The 20912-nt window shown below is 38.1% G+C and overlaps 1 protein-coding gene across 4 annotated transcripts in view; it reads right to left on the bottom strand.

Annotated features, from left to right (window-relative positions):
- The window catches only part of LOC135221733 (WD repeat-containing and planar cell polarity effector protein fritz homolog), a 248545-nt gene that overhangs the window by 105138 nt on the left and 122495 nt on the right, over positions 1-20912 (bottom strand). For all 4 annotated transcript variants that reach the window (XM_064259528.1, XM_064259531.1, XM_064259530.1 and 1 more), the window contains exons 4-5: positions 17006-17186; positions 5449-5648 (exon numbers count right to left, since the gene is read on the bottom strand). In XM_064259528.1, the coding sequence (XP_064115598.1) occupies positions 5449-5648; positions 17006-17186 (381 nt within the window). The remainder of the gene's footprint in view (positions 1-5448; positions 5649-17005; positions 17187-20912) is intronic.

Raw genomic sequence — 20912 nt, 5'->3', positions numbered from 1 at the left:
TCCTGACCATTCACACCATCCTGTGCTGACACCATTGCAGGAGCAAAAACCGAATTTGCTCAAAGAGTCAACCTCAAAAAACTTGGTTGAGGTGAAGAAAATCCAGTCTACTCTGCTACTGAGACAGTAGCAACCAAAGAAGAAGGATCCACTTGTCTAACAGGAGAATACACCAAACCTTGGCATTGCTAAAGCAACCGAGAGCGCCTAAAGGTGGCTCAAGAATGCTTTGTTCCTGCCTCGGTGACAGGGAAGTAATCCAAGACATTTGAGATGTCAAAAGCAGTTGAAGAAAATGCCCAGAATGCTCAGGCATAGCCCAAGATGAGAAAGACGGGGACTGAGACTGGAAGTGTGATGCCTGAGGAGATTGAGAACTAGTACAATGAGGTGTTCACACCTTACTCGTAGCCAATGGTGACTGAGACAGAATTAGGTGAATGATTGAAGTTCATATTTCTCTGATCTACGGGAGAGATTAGCACTGACTTATAAGGCATCAAAAGCTGATGAAAATGCCTAAGAAAGGAAGGAGAATGTGAAGAACAAATGCATTCACACACCAGATTGTAGCTACTCAAGTGAAAATCCCTCATGTCAGACAAAAAAAAATTAGAAGATGAACCACCATAGCCATACTGCCTCGGAGACCAAGAGAACAGCAGGGAAGCCTTTTGTATCAGGCTAGAGCTTGCTGTTAAACATGTATCCGATGGCAGGCGAGCGCTTACTGGAATGAGAGCTTTTGATGCAAGTTGAGAGCCTGCTGTCTGGTGAGTGTCCTGCTGCCAGGCGAGCATATGATGTCAGGTGAATGCCTCTGAGAGTACCGAGTCATCTTGCAAGGGGAGACTGCAGGAAGAACCCAGACAGGAATAGCCAGGAGTACACAGTCTCCTGCAAGGCCTAGGGAATACAGCAAACACCCCCTGCTTCCCTGTACCTCCAACGGTAGAAGGAGCATCATAGGGCATAGCTAGGTTATGGCTAACAGGGAGGGAGGGCACTGGCACTTCCTCTGCCACAAGGCAGAAACCTGAAACAGGATGACTAAATTGGGCAGGTAACGCAGCAAATGTTGAGGAGGTTACCTCCATAAACTTTTCAAACATGTTCTTTAGACTAGCTACATCAGCTTCTAATTTGCCAAACCTCATATCCTGAACAACATAGGAGAGCTTTGAGAGAAGGAAATTTTGGACGGGAATCATTACTAGGGAAAGAGGGAGAACAGGAAGAGCTGCTATCTGAAAGGTTGTGAAAAGATGAAAAACTCTTACTCCTAACCTCCTTTCTGTGCAAGTTAAGAAAAGGGATTTTGACGTAGGAAAAATCTATTTCTGGGCGAGGAAGCCGTGTCGCTCCGTGAAATGTGTCCTCTTTAGCACTATTTCTAGTAAATATTGCTATAATACCAGAGAACTGCTAAATTGGACATGTCAGAAGTCTCTGACTCGCTCACCTAAATAAAAGGTGTCGGTATAAAACTGGGCGAGTGTTAAACACTACACAGCAACCCCTCAATTAGCCTTTTCCTCATCAAAAGACCCTAAATACGGGGAGCTGACCCATAGGTCACACCTAGCTACCCTGTTGAAGGAGTCTGTGACGTCATACTTATCGATAGCATTGAAGCTTGGTGCACAGCAAGGGGGGGAAAAAAGGGGGGGATTTCACTGGGCAACACGGCTTCCTCGCCCAGAAATAGATTTTTCCTACGTCAAAATCCCTTTTCTGGGCTCAGCCGTGTCGCTCCGTGAAATTATACCAGAGAAACACCAAGCTACACCCCTCTGAAATTGCAAATACAATATTAATTTGAACTCAGAAGGGTTAAAGAAATAAAAAAATATAGTCTAAATTGGAAAAATACAATTTATTAATTACAAAATATACATATAGCACTAACATGTGGCAACAAACACGCACATAATAAAATAATTACTAATAATTTGTATAAACGTAAACACTATACACCAATCCTAACACTAAAACATTTGCTGAGGTAGGTGAAATGTTAATGAGGCTGGCATAATGGAAAAGATTCATATGACACAAGGACGGTGCTATATTGATGTAGTAGCAGGAGACACTGGTCTCCCTACAGCTATTGCATGATATTTAAGATCCTCCAAAGACTTAAGGTAATGCTTTTTGAAAACTAAGGGTGACTTCCAACCAGTATACTTCTTCAGATCATCGAAGTTCATATATTTTGAAGAAATTTACAGAAGTTGCTATAGCCCGAATGTCATGCACCCTGGGAAATGACCCTGGGCTGGCTTTCTTGATAAAATACAAAATCTGCTGCCTAATGCCCTTTAGGGAGTAGTGTTCCACCATCTTTTCTAAAATGAAAAGGGGGCGGGGGCCCTCGGAATAGGTAGATGTCCTAGATAAATATCCTTAAGAGTTTTAACAGGACATAAAGATGGATCCTGTGGAAGCGGAACAATCTTCCATGGAGACCACCTCATCAAGGGGTCTTCATTCTTAGCCAGAAATTCTTTATTTGGCGAAAGCAGCACGTCCCCCGAGGAAAGGAACTCAATATGCGCTTCATCTCTAGATAAAGATGACAGCTCCGATATCCTGGCACCTGAAGCCAGACTCAATAAAAACAGTGACTTACGCTAAATGGTTTGGTAATCACATTTGAAGTTGTCTGTTTCCGAGGCTAACCTGAGAACATCGTTAAGAAACATGACACTGACGACAGTCTGTGAATGGGCGTAGGCGTGCACATGCCCTTGGGATAGAGGTGAAATAAGACTCGGTTAGATTGATACCGAACCCGAGAAGAAAAATCTTTTTCAGAGCCGACTTCGTGGTTGTTATTGTTGCAGCTGCCAAGCCTTGTTCAAACAGAGACCTGAAGAAGGTTATAGCCACGTTAATTGTCATTACTTTGATATTTGATTCCCTGAGGAATGAAGACAATTTCTTAACTGCTGAATCATACTGGCGAAGCGTAGATTCTCTCTTATCTGACTCTAAGAACAAAATGTTCGTGGATCAATGTCCCCTACTCTTCTTACCTGCAAACTTCATGAAATCCATAAGTTAGGGTTTTGTGAAGACTTGAGGAATCGAACACAGTCCTCGTTTGAACTTGTTGCGACAGCCTCAAGCTGGGATGAGTGAGGACGAAGACCTAGTTACAGGAGAAGGGGAAACCAATGCTCTTGGGCCGGAGTGAGGAGCTATGAGAGCCACCTGACCTGCCAAAAGGATCTCAACTTGTGCAGCACCTTCAGGAGAAGGTTCACTGGAGGGAATAAATAAATCTTCGTCCACTGGTTCCAATCATATAAGGGCTCGGGGCGTCCGTAGCGAATGCCAGAGGGTCCAGATTTGGGGCTACGAAACAAGGCAGCTTGTGGTTTGCCTCTGTAGCAAACAGATCTACTTCCAGACCTGGTACTCTTTTGCAAACCCTCTTGAAGGATTCTTGGTCCAGTGACCATTCTGACTCCAGAGGGACTGATCGAGACAGTGCGTCTGCCACTACATTGTGGACTCCCGCCAGATGGGTAGCTGACAGATGCCAGGTGTTCTTGGCTGCTAGAGAAAAAATTGCTACCATCACGTGGTTCACATGGCTTGACTTTGAACCACCCCTGTTTATACAGTGTACCACTACTGCACTGTCGAGAACCAACCTGATATGACTCTTCTTTGGAGGACGAAGCTTTTTTAAAGTCAGAAACACTGCCATAGCTTCCAGAATGTTGATGTGAAGCTTTTAGAACTGAGGAGACCAAGTTCCCTGAACCTTCTCGTGCTGTGAATAACCTCCCCAACCTGTCAGTGATGCGTCCATATGCACCACAAGGGACGGGGGAGGGAACTGCAATGGTAACTCTTTGGCTAGGTTTGCGGCCTTTGTCCACGGGCGCAGACGTTTTCTGAGAATCAGAGGTATCCGGGCGAACTTGTCCCGACACTTGGCATTTGCCTTTGAACGCCGAACTCGATTGATGTCCTTGAGCTTGGCTTTCAACAGAACGTGACCGAGGCAAACTGGAGCGAGCCTAGGATCCTCTCCTTTTTCTGCATTTTCCTATTCCTATCTGCTTCTTGCTTCTGTTTAAACTTTAAACAAACAAAATTTTTTCATCTGACAAACAATACACTATGTGGCAACGATCATTAAAAGAACAATCCTTGTTCCTACATCAAGTAACACATTTGCTGTGACCATCGTAAAGTGACGAATAAAGATAGGTATTGCACCTTACCTTACAGACATGAAACTACTTTTCTTTCTCCTCTTTGGATGACATCCTATGCAATAACAAACAAGAAATTAAACCAAATTTGAAAAACAATCTAATAATCAACGAAATCTAGTATACATTCCAATGTGTCCTTGCACTCTGACAATAAGAGATAAAACTGAATGGAAAACTATAGATGCTCAAACCACCCAAAAGGGACGTGTGAATAGATGGTTGAAAGTAAACGATCCAATTATTTTTTTTACTTTTCACACTATTGTTCTCCTGCATCAGGTGGGAAATACAGCTATCATGACACAGAAGTAAGATTTACTTTCTTTTGCAAATTACATAAATGGAATTCAAAGAAAACTATATCTATTCAAGTAACAAACCATGTCAGCCACATCTTTCCTACTGGGCTTTGCATCTTCAAGGTGTATGAGTAAGGCAAACATCATGCATAACAGAGGTTGGTCATCTGTGGGCCTGTCATTATGGATACCTCAATCATGGATACAGTACTTGAGTTTACCATATATATATTAATTATAATACATTTCTGCTGTTTAACAATTACCAACATCACAGATTTTTCCAGACGAGGGGCTTATCAAATGATAGCAAGATTGGACCGTGGTAAAATTAATGAAGTTGAACAACTTTGTTTGCACAGACACAAAGGAACAGATAAAAAGTAAATGACAGATGGCAATCCTGAAGTGACACAGCAAAAAAACTTCCAAAGGTTTTGTTCAACAGTGATATAATACTGTAACTTAAGGTTGCTTTATAATGTACTTTATAGCCCCTTACTTTGTTTTCTAAAATACTGATGCATCATGAGGAACAGTACAAAACATAATCAGTTACTCCTACTACTTGTAGCTTTGCAGCTATTGGGAAGCAGAACCTGGATCAACTAGAAATTTTGATAATGGTAATATAAAATAATCCTACCATGCAAAGCTATTGAACATTAAAATGTTTGGGGGAATTACAAGAAAATGGGCTTAAAATATGTAAAAATCTTAGTACCGTACCATGTAGAAACAGGAATTACCACAGCCATGTAATACAAAAATCCCTTTATACTTCAACATTATCTAAGGATTTAAGTACATACTTACAGAGAACAGCACCAAGCACATTAAATAAGTATATATCTACAAAGAAAAGCATCAAGCACATTAAATTTCTCAACAAACAAAATGTATATTTTCCTTACCATATCACCATTTATATTTGCTGACAATTTTCTCTCAAATCTTCGGCCTGATGGTCCTGCTACCTCACAAGTTTGCAGTCTTGGATCAGTGTGTGAAAGCCGTTCCAATGCTTGGCCTTCTGATGGTATTCGGGTTAGATGAACCATTGAAATGCGGCACTCATTATAGGAAAAGAGTATGTGATGTTTTGTTATTACAACTGGGGAAAAAACAAAAATAAGAGGAATGTCAAGCAAGACTTTCAGTCATGAAAACTATCTAACATTCCCAAAATAATGTAAGTAATATATATCAAACTATTGCAGCAGGTGTCCTGCCACCAGTAATTCAGATATTACTATTCTTCAACTCATTTGGGTCTTTTTCAGAAGGAATATTTATAGACCTAATTCACCTATTAGCATCTAAAAGCCTAAAATCCTCAGAGGCATTACACAAACATAATTGAGCGACTCATCCACCTGAGTATCCTTAAGAGATTTCTTCTACAAAGATATATCACTTCCAATCCCATTCGCTATGAAATGAAAATCTGTAAGAAATTTTATACCTTTACTACTTTTTGGGTCTTATGACCATTCCACTACAAGACAGACTAGCAATTAGCTCAGTATTAAGCTAACTTTTAAATGAAATTAAAGTTACTGTAATTTCAATTAAAAGTTAGCTTGATACATTACCCTTACAAAAAGAAATAAATCGTTGGTAAAACTATAGGTGCATGAAGATTACAAATGAGCTATTTCTCTCTTCTTTCCCCCTCCTAACCAATCTATTTTTAGAAGCCTTCTCAACCTCATTTTTAAGGAATTCTTTATTCTGTCTGTCTCTTTGTTCTGAAATTCCTTTCATGGAACAAAGTGATTTTTATTTGGACTAATACAACTCTTGGTTATGTTTTAGAATGGCACATTTACAGTACTAAACGGTAAAGGTAAAATTACATAGATCAATTTAAAATTATCTACTGCTAACTATAAATTACAGAGAGAGAGAGAGAGAGAGAGAGAGAGAGAGAGAGAGAGAGAGAGAGATTGTCCTACTTTTGAATTATTACAGAGAGAGAGAGAGAGAGAGAGAGAGAGAGAGAGAGAGAGAGAGAGAGAGAGAGAGAGAGAGAGAGAGAGAGAGAGAGAGAAATCATTGACCTCCTAATCTGTTAATACTCACCCCACCTGTCATATTATTTGACATACAGTCAAACCTCAGTTTTTGTACATAATCTCTTCCAGAACCTCCCACAAAATCCGAAGCAATAATTCCCATATGGAATAATGTAAATACAATTAATACGTTCCAAAACCCCCAAAAATATTTTTAAAAATACATTTTATAGGGAATTAACATTTTTTCATACATAAAACAATAAGAAATAAATAATGAAATGAATAAATGAACATTTAACATCACTCTTACCTTTATGGAAAACCCTTGTCAGCGAGAAGAGGAGAGGGAGGAGGAGAGGTTATTGTTTGGAAGGGAAATCTTTCAGAAGGACTTCAGGTATCAAGGACCTATCTGGGCTTACTTCTCTTCATTTTTTACCAGCACTATCTGAGGTTACTTCCCCATTTCGTTTTTTACTGGCACTAAGACCAGCTTGAGAGTTACTTGGACCCCTGTCACACAACAAAACTGTCCAGAAACATTTGTTTCTGGCATTTCTTTAAAATTTGCCAAAAGTTGAACAGCTTTTTTGTTGGGATGAAAATTCTCGACAAAATTTTTTAAGTCATTCCACTTTGCAAACATGGCCTTAAATCCTGAAGTAGGCACATTATGTATGCCCATTTGTTTTCTGAATTTTCAAACCAGCCTCTGCTGACCTTAAATTCACTCACAGCAGCACTTGTTGGCATTTTCTCACTGACATCAGCATGCAAGTTACTCCAACACTTTGCTACAAGTTCTTTCTTAAATTCTATAGAGTCTCACTTTTTTGACAGAAGGAATAGCACTTGGAACTTTCTTTGGCCCCATGATAGCTTATTTAGCAGTTGCACTCGGATAAAAATGCACAAAAAAGCACAAAAACAACAAAAACAAAAGCAGAAAGGGACATGGGATGATTTTTTTGGGCACTCAATATGGGGCCCGGTCACGCACTGGGCCCCGGATCAAGCGTTTCTGAGTGTATGAAAACCAAGGGAAAGTATGATAACCAAGACAACATTTTGTAGGAAAAAGTCTACGAAAACCGAAATGTACGAAGAGGTGTACGAAAATAGAGGTTTGACTGTATTTGACAGCTCTGTCTTGAGCTTCTCTTGAGTTAAAACACAGGATAAAGAAAAGGATATTTTCATATGCATTTTGTAATTACAGTTATATTACTATTATTGGACACAATTTTACGTGTCAAAAATGATGACAATGGTTGCAGGTCCACAATAATATAGCATGTGAGTATATGGTCTTTAATGGATATTAAAAGCTTTTGAACCTTGTACTAGGTTCATCTTCAGTCAAGTGAACATTATGACTTTAAAAATTTGTCGAAGTAAATTTCTGAACAGGACAATTTCACAACGACGAACGCAAATGAAGGCAGGGCTCTAAAAATTTGTCGAAGTAAATTTCTGAACAGGACAATTTCACAACGACGAACGCAAATGAAGGCAGGGCTCAACAGCCCAACTAGGTAATTCCGTTGTTGTTTGAATTCCTTTTTACTATTCTGCTGGAACGTCTTGTGGGCTGATTTGCAAGTACGAGGGACAAGGGGGAACCCATAGCTACACCTTCCTTTTGGGCAAATCCTTGGTTATTGAATTGGAACACTGTTGAGGTTATACATAATTTACGGCTGTTTACAAATGTCCCCTTAGACTATGTACCTACTAACTAATCTAAAAGAAGAACATGATCTTAGCAACATTAGTTTTCCTATTCCAGTAGACCAATTCTTTGCACTTATTAAATTATGCGTAACATTAACAGTGTTCCAATTCAATAACCAAGGATTTGCCCAAAAGGAAGGAGTAGCTATGGGTTCCCCCTTGTCCCCCGTACTTGCAAATCTATGTATGGAGTTTGTGGAAAGGGAAATCTTGAACAGGTGTGATGATACAATAAAACCATTGCTCTGGGTTAGGTATGTAGACGACATATTCGTTGTCATTCGAAGAAACGATCAGAACTTAAACAGATTTTTAGAATAGCCAACAGTCTTCTCCCCTCCATAAAATTCACAATAGAAAGAGAAGTAGATAACAAGCTACCTTTTTTGGACATACTAGTCATTAGAGATCACAATAATCATAAATCTAAATTCTCTGTGTATCGCAAAACAACCAACTCAGAAAGTTAATTACATTTTTATTCATTCCAAGCCAATAACATTAAGAGCAATGTAGTAATGAACTTTGCCCTACATGCATTTAAAATATGTGACCCGGAGTTTGTTGACGGAGAAATTCATCACATACAATCAACCCTCAGAGAACTAAGATACCCCGATCATATTATTGACAAAGCCATTTCACGAGCTAAGAAAGCATTTTATTGTCCTGCTAATAACCCCAAGGAAAAACCCAACAGATTCTTACCACTCCCATTTAATCCCAACCTCGACAAATTATGTAACTATGCTAACAATAGCCCGAAAAATACTAAAATAGTTTTCAAATACCCAAGCACGATTAGCCATAAATAATTAGAAACACGAATAACGATAAGAATACTATCATTCCGGGTGTTTACAAAATCCCCTGTCATGACTATAAGGGAAAATATTTTGGGGAAAGTGGAAGACGACTACTGACGCGATCAGGGGAACACAAACGCGCATATGCACTACATGCACAGAACAATGCAATAGTCTCTCATGCCTTTAAGAACAACCATAGACCAAATTGGGATGGTTCTAACATAATTTTTAAAAATAACAATGTCCAAACAAGAAGACTAGCGAAAGGTGCCGCCATAAGCTTAGGAGAAGCTTTTTACAGTAATAAGCCATTCATTAGGGAAGACCTATTAGTCAACTTTTACATTCTTAAAAAGTTTGTTAAAAATTTTGATTTTATGACAAGCTCTGTTTTTCCTCTGCCTGTTGTGGCCCTGTCTTCTGCTCTCCTCCCTCAGACAGGATACAGCACAAGGGACGTGACGTCCAGCAATGTTGCAGCCACGCTGCCAGGAGAACACCATGTAGCATCATCACAGCCCACAAGACATTCCAGCAGAATAGCAAAACGGAATTCCAACAACAACGGAATTACTTAGTTTGGCTGTTGAGCCCTTCCTTCATTTGCATTTGTCATTGTGGAATTGTCCTGTTCAGAAGTTTACTTCGATAAATTTTTAAAGTCATAATGTTCACTTGACAGAAGATGAACCTAGTACAAGGTTCGAAAGCTTTAATATCCATTAAAGACCATATACTCATGCTATATTATTGTGGACCTGCAACCATTATTATTATTATTATTATTATTATTATTACTATTATTATTATTATTTCAAAATATTAATAAACATATACATGTACCATAAAAATACTCTCATCTCAATATGAGAGAGAGGAGAGAGAGAGAGAGAGAGAGAGAGAGAGAGAGATGAGTTATCCTTACTTAACAGAGTGAAATGGAAAGGTTATTTTATTTCTTTAAAATAAAATACTTTTATATACAAATTTTGTAATTACATTTTCGTATATCATTATCATTATATCATTTTTATTTTTTTTTATTTTTGCTCTATCACAGTCCTCTAATTCGACTGGGTGGTATTTATAGTGTGGGGTTCTGGGTTGCATCCTGCCTCCTTAGGAGTCCATCATTTTTCTTACTATGTGCGTCGTTTCTAGGATCACACTCTTCTGAATGAGTCCTGGAGCTACTTCAGCCTCTAGTTTTTCCAGATTTCTTTTCAGGGATCTTGGGATTGTGCCTAGTGTTCCTATGATTATGGGTACAATTTCCACTGGCATATCCCATATCCTTCTTATTTCTATATCCAGGTCTTGATACTTATCCATTTTTTCCCTTTCTTTCTCTTCAACTCTGGTGTCCCATGGTATTGCGACATCTATGAGTGATACTTTCTTCTTGATTTTGTCAATCAACGGCACGTCTGGTCTATTTTCACATATCACCCTATCTGTTCTAATACCATAGTCCCAGAGGATCTTGGCCTGATCGTTTTCTATCACTCCTTCAGGTTGGTGTTCGTACCAATTAATCCTGCAAGGTAGCTAGTGTTTCTTGCACAGGCTCCAGTGGAGGGCTTTTGCTACTGAATCATGCCTCTTTTTGTACTGGTTCTGTGCAAGTGCCGAACATTCGCTTGCTATGTGGTTTATGGTTTCATTTTTTGTATTGCACTTCCTACATATGGGAGAGATGTTATTTCCATCTATCGTTCTTTGGACATATCTTGTTCTTAGGGCCTGATCTTGTGCCACTGTTATCATTCCTTCGGTTTCCTTCTTGAGCTCTACCCTCAGTAGCCATTGCCACATGTCATCACTGGCTAGTTCTTTAGTCTGTCTCATGTATTGTCTGTGCATTGGTTTGTTATGCCAGTCCTCTGTTCTGCTTGTCTTTCTCCCGTCTCTGTATATTTCTGGGTCTTCGTCTACTTTTATCAGTCCTTCTTCCAATGCACTCTTGAGCCACTCGTCTTCACTAGTCTTCATATATTGCCCCAGTGCTCTGTTCTCGATGTTGATGCAGTCCTCTATGCTTAGTAGTTCCCTCCCTCCTTCCTTTCGTGTTATGTATAGTCTGTCCGTATTTGCTCTTGGGTGTAGTGCTTTGTGTATTGTCATATGTTTCCTCGTTTTCTGGTCTATGCTGCAAAGTTCTGCCTTCGTCCATTCCACTATTCCTGCGCTGTATCTGATTACTGGCACTGCCCATGTGTTTACGGCTTTTATCATATTTCCGGCGTTGAGTTTTGACTTGAGTATCGCCTTGAGTCTCTGCATATATTCTTTCCTGATCGTGTCCTTCATCTCTTGATGTTTTATATCATTATTATTATTATTATTTTATTAAAAGTAATGGCTACTTCAGCAGTGTTACACTTGTAGAGATTCTCCTCTATTTTGCGAATAGCGGCTTTTTCCGTTCTACTTAAACTGGCTAGTAGAGCGCCTAAAGAGGTCATGGTCAAATACAGGGTCAAAATAGGTGTATATATTTGAATTTTACAGATAAACTATGACACCATAGTTATCAAAATCATTAAAGATTCTCTCTCTCTCTCTCTCCTCTCTCTCTCTCTCTCTCTCTCTCTCTCTCTCTTAAAGCGAGCTTTTGTCTGGAGTTGCCAGACATCCTTGGGCTGGGAAGCTGAGGGTGGACTGACCTTGGTGCGGTGTCCTTCCTCCTTATATCTGTGGTTGACAGCAGGGGGTCTACCCCATGCTTGTCTCCTGTTGGCTGGTGGCGGTGAGTCTTAGTTTTCATTGGTTGCCTGAGCCAGTTCTCAAGCCACTTTCTTCGAGCCGATGGTTGCGTTGCAGCATATCCTGCAGCCGCCTGGACCTCCTGAGCGGCACTAATTTGATTTCCATCGGCTGCAAGAGTACCTCGTTCGGGGGCGTTGTCTTCTGTGGAGTTCTCGTGATCGGTGGTGTCATTGTTGGTGGCAGGTCTTCTTATATTCATAGGGAGGAGAAATTCTTCCTGCGTCGTATTCAGTCTAGGTTTTATTTGCTGGACGAGGAGCGCCTCCAGCAGGCGCAACCGAAAGGGCATCAGGGGCCTTCCCAATGATTTTCATGCTCTTTATGATGACATCCCAGGAGATGGCCTCCTGATGTTTTGTGTGGGCGTGATTCTTGATAGCCCCTCTTGGGCGTGGCACGAGTCTCTTCAACAGTCGAACGGTAGTCATACCTACGTACGCGCCGCTGCATTCGCGGACTGGGCATGTATACTGGTACACTACATGCGTCTGCTTCAGGGGCTCTCGTACCTGTGGAGAGGGGTTATTTTTCATAATAAGGTCTCGCATCCTCCGATTCTAGTAATATATGATTAAGTCGATATTCTTGGTGTCGTCAGTCAGGGATACATTTTCAGGTAGAAGCCAATTAAGAGGCTCCTGGTTATAACCCCCACCTCAAAAGATCTGCAAGACTTGTAAACGTCCGCCGTATGAGTCACCTTCCCAGGAACCAATGAAAACCTGACTTGCCGGAGAGGTGCTCTGACCGTACTCAAGAGCTCGCAACATCACGATATAAGGAGATGGATCGCCATTGGAATTCAGTCCCTCAGCAGTTATCGCTTGATAATGTCCTGTGGATCAGGAGGAAACGTCGCGTGAGAGAGAGAGAGAGAGAGAGAGAGAGAGAGAGAGAGAGAGAGAGAGAGAGAGAGAGAGAGAGAGAAATTGTATAAGCAATAATAAATCAAATAACTCAACAGAATTTTACCATGCCCTTTGGTGCGTTGCTCGCCAGTCTAAGCAACAACGAGAAAGCCGTCATCAGAAAGATATAGAAGACTCTTTATAAGATTACGTAATAGTGCTGAAGCAGCAGTCATTTTTAACAAAACATGCCTACGAGAGGGTCTCCTTCCAAAATATTATTATTATTATTATTCAAACTTGTTAATACTTGAAAATATTAATACACATACATGTACCATAAAAATTCTCTTATATCAGTTAAAGAGAGAGAGAAAGAGAGAGGGACAGAATTATTACTTTTATTATTTAATGTTATTTAATTTACACGAAAGTTTGAAAACCTATAAATCACATAAAAAGTTAAACAAACACTTTCACAGGGTTTCTCAAGGACTTGAAAATGTTGCATTTGTGCGCCAGTGAAAAACTTGAGTATGATAATAATTAGTTAGGTTCGAATGAAAAGTTTGTGCTATTGTGAAATCACACAACTTGAATTGCATAAGATTGAGGTAATTATTACGTACTATATACACTATTTTGGACTGTTTTATGTGTAAATAAACATCTTGAAATGTTACTGCTAAAAGAAATGTTTAGATTGGTTCATGGACAACTTTGTTCATCACTAACAGCACTGTGAACGTTAGATGGTAAAAAAAACATACAAAACTAACATGAAAGAAATTTATTGAAAAATAATTGTTCCCCATTAAAAAATCCAATTCTCTCTACGGGATAAGTCTGAGAAAAAGTTATGGTATAAGGGATAACTTGATAAAAATTTCCTGTTTGTCTCAAGGGTATTTCAAGATTGAACACCGAACATTTTTTTTCTTTAGCTGTTTCCTGAAAACTGACTTTCTTTAAAAAATAAGTGCATAGATCTCCAAAAAGACTGAAACAAGACTTGTCTTAATCCCAAGCCTATGGCTGGAAGAGCAATGATCACATGGTGGTCAAACAGGGCTGACCTTTCTAGACATTCATCAGTCTAGCTCAAAATAATTTTCTTGAATAGGCACACAGAACGAGACATAAGGAAAAGGGAAGTAAATGCAAAAGACGATGCAATTGGGGATAAAGAAAAATGTTGCACAGAATCACATCCCACCACAGGAAATACCACAGGATATCAACTGACGATCTGGTGATGTTCTCAATGACCAGTTATATAAGTGTAAGTTTTAACATTACATTTGGGAGTTTTGCCTTTACCAAGGAAGTTATATGCATTTGGTTCAGCTTGTCCATCTCTTTTTTTGCAGTTTTAAATGAAAACTAATAAACAGAAGTCTATAATCTTTTTTTTTCACACATTCTAATAACTTGATAATATTTATTGTCTTAGTGGAGCTATGGGTTAATTCTTGTTTACTTATCCATTAACTTTTCTTTCATTCATTAACTTAACTTTAGTTTTTTTATATATCATGTTTTGCATATTGTTCATAGTTACAAAAAAACATGAGATGAGCAGGTTGCAAGAAGAAAAAATGTGCAATAAGAGAATACGTAAGTGCTTTTCTTTCTTTAAATCTTCAGCTGACAACTCTATTGGACAGCATCAAGACTAAATACCCAAGAAGGCTTCAAAGGGAAATCAGCCTGCATATAGAGACAAATTACATGGAAAGCTGATGAATAATTAAATATGAAGGAATAGAAAATAAAACCAATACACTTGCATTCAAGAGACATCAGCAGAAAGGAGGCATGAAAGTGTTCATCACTTAAACATTAGCAGATCAGAATGCTCCACAACTGCACTAGGCAAACTATTCCACATTTTAGTTGTTGCCAAGATGAAACTCCAATGAAAATGATGCTAGAAAATGATGTACTTTGCTGCAGCAGCCTCCCTAGTGTTGCAAAGAAAAACTGTTAGATCAGGTAAAGAAGAATGCAACGGATCTTTGTTATTGTAGTACATTTGATGCAACAAATATACTCACTTTACACCTGTGGCACAAGTCAACATTAAGAGGTCGCAAGATAAACTTGACAGTTAACTTTACCAAGAGTTTGACATGAGAGTCAGCCCCCAATGACCACACTGGAGAACAGTAGTACACCAAACAAGGGAGGAGAAAAAGAGTTAAAAAACTTACATTTAACAGCTTCATCATGAAACACTTGAAAACATTTCTGCAATACAGTATACAGTGTACCAACTTTACGAGAAAACTGAAAGCAATATTATATATAGGCTTCTCAAAAGTCAATTTCTTATTAAAAGTTACACCTAAAATCTTAAAAGTCACTGACATATAAAACTGTACCATTTAAATATAAATCAGGATGCAAAGGCAGAAGTGTTCTGGATCAACTTTTAGAAGAGTTAAGCTTCATGCCCCAGAGCCTATTCCACTCATGAATATGTGCCAGATCTCTATTCAAGGATTCAGCAACCACTGACCTAAGGCACAGAGAAGGTCCAACAGCTAGAAGAGTAGTATAATTAGTACAAGCAATCAGTTTGTTCTCCAGACCTTATCACATGTCACTAGTATATAGATAATACATAGCAAAGGTACAAGAACACTACCTTGAGGAACACCTGAAATGATGTTACTATACCTACTACTATACAGGTCATCAACACAGATGCTTTGAATTCTTCATATTAAAAAGTAATTAACAATATAAATAGGGGATCCAAAAATTTCCAATGATCTTAGCTTGTAAATAAATGCTTCATGACTCACACAGTCAAGGGCTACAATAAAATCTAGACTGACAATGTTTGCCTCAGCACTCTCACTTAGAGCATCCTACCTAATAGTAAATATTGACAAGAGTGAATCACAAGTATCACAGCCTTTACAAAACCCAAATTGTAATGCTGGTAGCAGATTATTAGCATAAAAAAAACCTACTAAGATGCTTAGAGAGCAGCTTCTCAAAAACTTCAATAAAACAAGTGTAACTGAAATCAGCCAATATTCAGGGGGGCATTAGGACAGACTTAGTCCCTTAGGTTAAGTATGTCTTAGTTTTACCAGACCACTGAGCTGATTAACAATTCTCCTAGGGCCAGCCCGAAGGATTAGATATTTTTTTTACATGGCTAGGAACCAATTGGTTACCTAGCAACGGGACCCGCAGATTATTGTGGAATCCAAACCACAATATATTGAGAAATCAATTTCTAATCACCAGAAATAAATTCCTCTGATTCCATGTTGGCAGAGCGGGGAATCGAACTTGCAACTACCAAATTGGTGGGCGAGCACGTAACCCACCAATCCAACCCCATACATGATGCAGCAATGTTTCCCTTCCTCCAAACAGAATGAAAACTTGAAAGTCCAACTAATCTGAAAATATTACTGCTCTTTGTACCAATGAAATCAGCATCTTTTTTAAGATTGATGGGAAAAATCCCATTAGGACCTATGCCACCAAAACCGTCAAGGCCCAATGGCAAAGTTTTGACTACTTTAGACTTGAAGGCTACTGAATGCAACTTAGCCTCTGGAAAGCATGACTGAGGCAATACTACTCACAAAGACTTGAGCCAAAAGTTCTGGCTTCTGTTTAAAGCAATATAAAGCAGTTCCATCAGCTCCTACATGGAAAGGCAAGCTTGAATCAACTTCCTAGTGATGACTCGAGGGTAGGCCACCACTTATGGTCATCACCAATGGAGAGCAAGATCTCTTTCACACCCTCATTCTAAGCTCTCTCAGCTCTCTCATACCACCTGAGGTTGATTTCTAAGCATAATGAAATTATCTCACAAAAGGCCAATCAACTGTTCTCCTTATATGATAAGCTTCCTTTTTTCATGGTAAGCAAGCTTAAATGCAGCAATAAACTATGGCTTACCTTCAACATAAAACTTGAAGATTTTTTAAGGAATTCTCCTCTTGATAATAATCTCATTTAAACATTATAATATTCTGACTTCTAAATATGAGATAATATACTTAAAACGTATTTGGCTAAGGTAACACATCAACTGAGTGAAGCTAAAAGGTTCTAATCCATGCACCATATAATAGTTGATTAGTAATTTCTTGTGTTGACTCCTGACATCTGTTCTTATCCCTCTTAAAATCTAATGTTAGCAGTATTTATGAATTAATCAATGTTCACTTAAATACATATACTATTACAACAACATGCAAGCAAGCAAACATTTCTGCAAGATAATACTAAGTAATGCATGCAACGTATGCTTACCATCTGCAAGATGCTCTGATAGAAGTTTTCCAACAAGAAATTTGTCAAACACTATTTTTGTTAGATCTCCAGTCATAGGATTGATGGTGAAAGTTGTTATGATTCCTGAGGCGAAAATAAGCTGGTATACAGCATGTGTTTGCCATCCTTCCCACACCACTCTTTCTTTTGACAAAAGCTCCTGTAAAGGGCAAACAAGTATTTCAATGCAAAAGACAAAAACTGAGTCTCAAGAAAGAGCAGTAAGCTGCCACAAGAAATCAGGAAATCACAGGCATACATCTGTATCTTATCTTTGAACCTGAATTGCCTCATTAGATTCTAAAATTAACTTAACAACAGCAGTCAAAGACTCATACCTCTAGGATGTATCATCCCTACAGGTAGACCTTAACTACTCCACCTACCTGTAATTCAGTTCCTTCATTAATTAAGCAACAATGTCAAATTTCAAACACGCTCACAAACGTATAGACATGCACATGTATACTTTATTTTAGCTTATCCCAAGTTGGGGTTGCTATTATCAATGAGCCTCTTCCAGCTGTTTCTATCTTGAACAGCTCATTTCTGTTTGATTTCAGCAGATGTTTATTTGCATAGATGCCCTTCCTGGTGCCAACCCTCCCCATTTATCTAGGCTTGGAACCAGAACTGAGTTGGGCTAGCTTACACCACCTACCCCAAAGGGGGATAGACATGCACACCTACACATACACACCAAAATAAATTTAAGTACTCGTGGCAGAGTTTCATAATTTTTCATTCACCTGCCTGACGCATGATTTATGTCTTATTTATCTATTTTTCTTTTCAAAGATGGAAGAAATCATGTGTAATGACGTTAAAAACAGTCACTGATATCTTTAGAACATTATGTTATGTTATTGTTTAAAACTATTTTCCATATAGCAAAATTGACGTGAACGAAACGAAGTGATAAAAAACGTCATATCACAACCATAGATATACATTACCAAATAGATAGGAGACACCTATCATTAGTAGTATCGCATAAACATAGTCCTTAAATTATCATTTCAATATTAAGTTGAAGGTAGTTGAACAATTCCATTTGTTAAATTTTACAGAAAACATTAGAATCTCACAAAATGCTAACAAATTTAAAAACAAAAATAAAAAATAAAACGATATCTTAACAGTGTGAACCAGGCGACCTCACTCTATTGCTTTTGATGTTATGTGCACGGGAATCTAATGTCAATGTGCCATTTATCGGTCTAAGAAACATCCCTCGATAAGCGAGAGAATGATTGCACTGCATTCGGTGCAAGTTCCTGTTGGAGAGATATCAAGAAAGCTTAATAAACCGGAGAGAATCATACATAGATGAATAAAATTGTTTAAAGAACGGCAAAATTTAGAACATGGGCCTAGAGGTGGAACACCGCGGAGCACCACAAGAGAGCAAGACAATACAGTAGTGAAAATGTTGCTGAGCAACATTCATTTGTCAATTTTGAATTCTAGTGCCTCGTCACGATATTGCTGAACCAGGAATCATAACTAGCTCTACGCTTATGACTGGTGTCTGATGAATACTTTAGATGAAGAGGAAGAGATTTTTAAATCTACACTTGAAGTCTTTGATAGTTGTCTAATGAATAAGTCTAATGAGTAAGCAAACTTTTCTTTGATGGATGAGAGATTCAGTTAGGCTTACTCTTTTTGTTTTGTTTTTCATCGGTGACCAGTGAATACCACGGATAGGGAGGGAAACGGTTTCAATGATGCATGCATTTTTTTCTTCAAAACCTAAAGAATACATTTTATTGGGAGATACTTTATTAACATCGGCCTAATCCTTCCATCACTCCTATACGCCACCTGCGCTCTCTTCTACATCTCAGGCGACTAAATCCGACTTCTCACTACGAACTCCATCTCGTGAAAGCATCACTAATGATAACGGTTATTTTAAAATTCCCCGCACCGACAACGGACGCCTTAAAATGCATGTTTATAAAATATTTTCTGTTCAAAGAAACTTTATCTTTCATTCCACAAAATATGTGCATACACTCATGTTACACCCTGTAGCCGTCAAAGAGCAACCCTTGATTAAAGCAGTAGGTTTTTCTTGAAAACAAAAAAACAAAAAAACATATGAAATAGACTTAAACGAGAGCATCACCTTTCATATTTCTTATCCTTTCAGCTACTTATAATATGCTTATAGCAGTAGGTCTAGTGGGTATATATGTGAAACTAATTTGAATTAATTTCTATTTAGAAGAAATGAATAGCTACAAAAAGATCAGCCTAAGAAAGCTTTAAGGAAAGTACGCCTTTCTTAATGTATTCGTCAGTTTTGACTCCCATAGCTTTCCAAGGTGTCCAAATGAACCAGGGTGATATGCAAGGAATTCGATAAAAAATAAGACTGAATTATATTCGTTTGATTCTTTTTATGATTGGTTTTTTACTTTGAATTGCTAGGTCTGAGTTAATTATGTTAAGCAATTATGAAAAGGATAAGAAGAAAGGCGAACATGGCTAATAAAACAAGAATAACGGGAGTAGTCAAATAAAGCAGATTAATATATATATATATATATATATATATATATATATATATTATATATATATATATATATATATATAGTATATATATATATATATATAATATATATATATATATATATATATATATAGTATATATATATATATATATATATATATATATATTATATATATATATATATAGTCGATTTAAATATTCATTAATATTACGTATCCGAGAGTGTATTCTGCTGAAAATAGACCTAGGCAAATCATGTGGGAAAATCAGAAGTCCAATTTAGGCCCACTAAATGTGTCATGCAAATTATTTTATTGATCAAAGGACAAAATTAGTTTAACTAAACATCGTTTTCAAAGAATGTTAACGCCTTGATGTATTATTTATCGGCTGTAGGAGACGAAATGACAACACCCCAGTGCAGTACGATACGTTGAGTCAAGACTCGAGTGGCAGCAAAGCCAACTTCAAAATCTTTGGTATGCTGTCACGAAGCTAGAGTTGAGAATAAAATTAGAAATCGTGGACCCATCGGTATATATTTTCCTTAGTTTGCAAAATAATTATCTTTAATACATTGAATAAGTCTACTCAGTTCTAATGTAATTTATTTCAATTATAGCACCTTTGAAAGGAAATGTTATTTATTGTTAAGTAAATAATCTGGCACCTGCATATGGCAATATTTCCATAACGAACAATGAATTGAGAAACTAAGCCAATTCTTCGTTGGCCATCTGTACATACAGCATAAAATCTTACTTTGAGAATGACAAAACATAAATAATGCATTAAATACAGCACACAACAATCAAACTACCAAATCACATTATCCATTGTACGGTAAATTTTATGTAATCTTACCCTGAAGATGACAAAGTGAAGCACAGCCAGGCCTTAATTCAGCAACTAAGACTCAATTGTCCCAAGTCACTGTAACAACTTTGAGGCCTCACTAAGCTTCATATCCCCCTCTTCAAAGTAACAATATACAAAATTTACAGCACATTAGTAAAGTTTGGTAATTTTGCTGACCTGCACCATATCAAATGCATTATGCATTTTTGTTTGGTATTTTGTCATCTTCATGGTGGGATTTTATGCTGCCTGTAATTCTTTTTAAGTCAGCATGTGTGGATTTCTATCCCACTGAAAGGACAAGCAAGACCAAATTCAAGAGCTGGTTCCATGCTCAGATAAATATGGAAGGCTAAAATCAGAAAGGGCATATGTCACTACAACACCTGCCAAAACCAATTAAGAAATAAGCCGTTCAAGATGGAAACAGCTATAGAAGGCTCATTAAAACCTGAGGTCTTTAACATAAGGAATTACTTTCAGTGAAACTGGAAATGCCCATGAGGG

The sequence above is a fragment of the Macrobrachium nipponense genome, chromosome 3 (assembly GCF_015104395.2).
Source record: "Macrobrachium nipponense isolate FS-2020 chromosome 3, ASM1510439v2, whole genome shotgun sequence".
NCBI classification, from domain to species: Eukaryota; Metazoa; Arthropoda; class Malacostraca; order Decapoda; family Palaemonidae; genus Macrobrachium; species Macrobrachium nipponense.
This window is presented reverse-complemented; position numbering and strand designations above follow the sequence as displayed.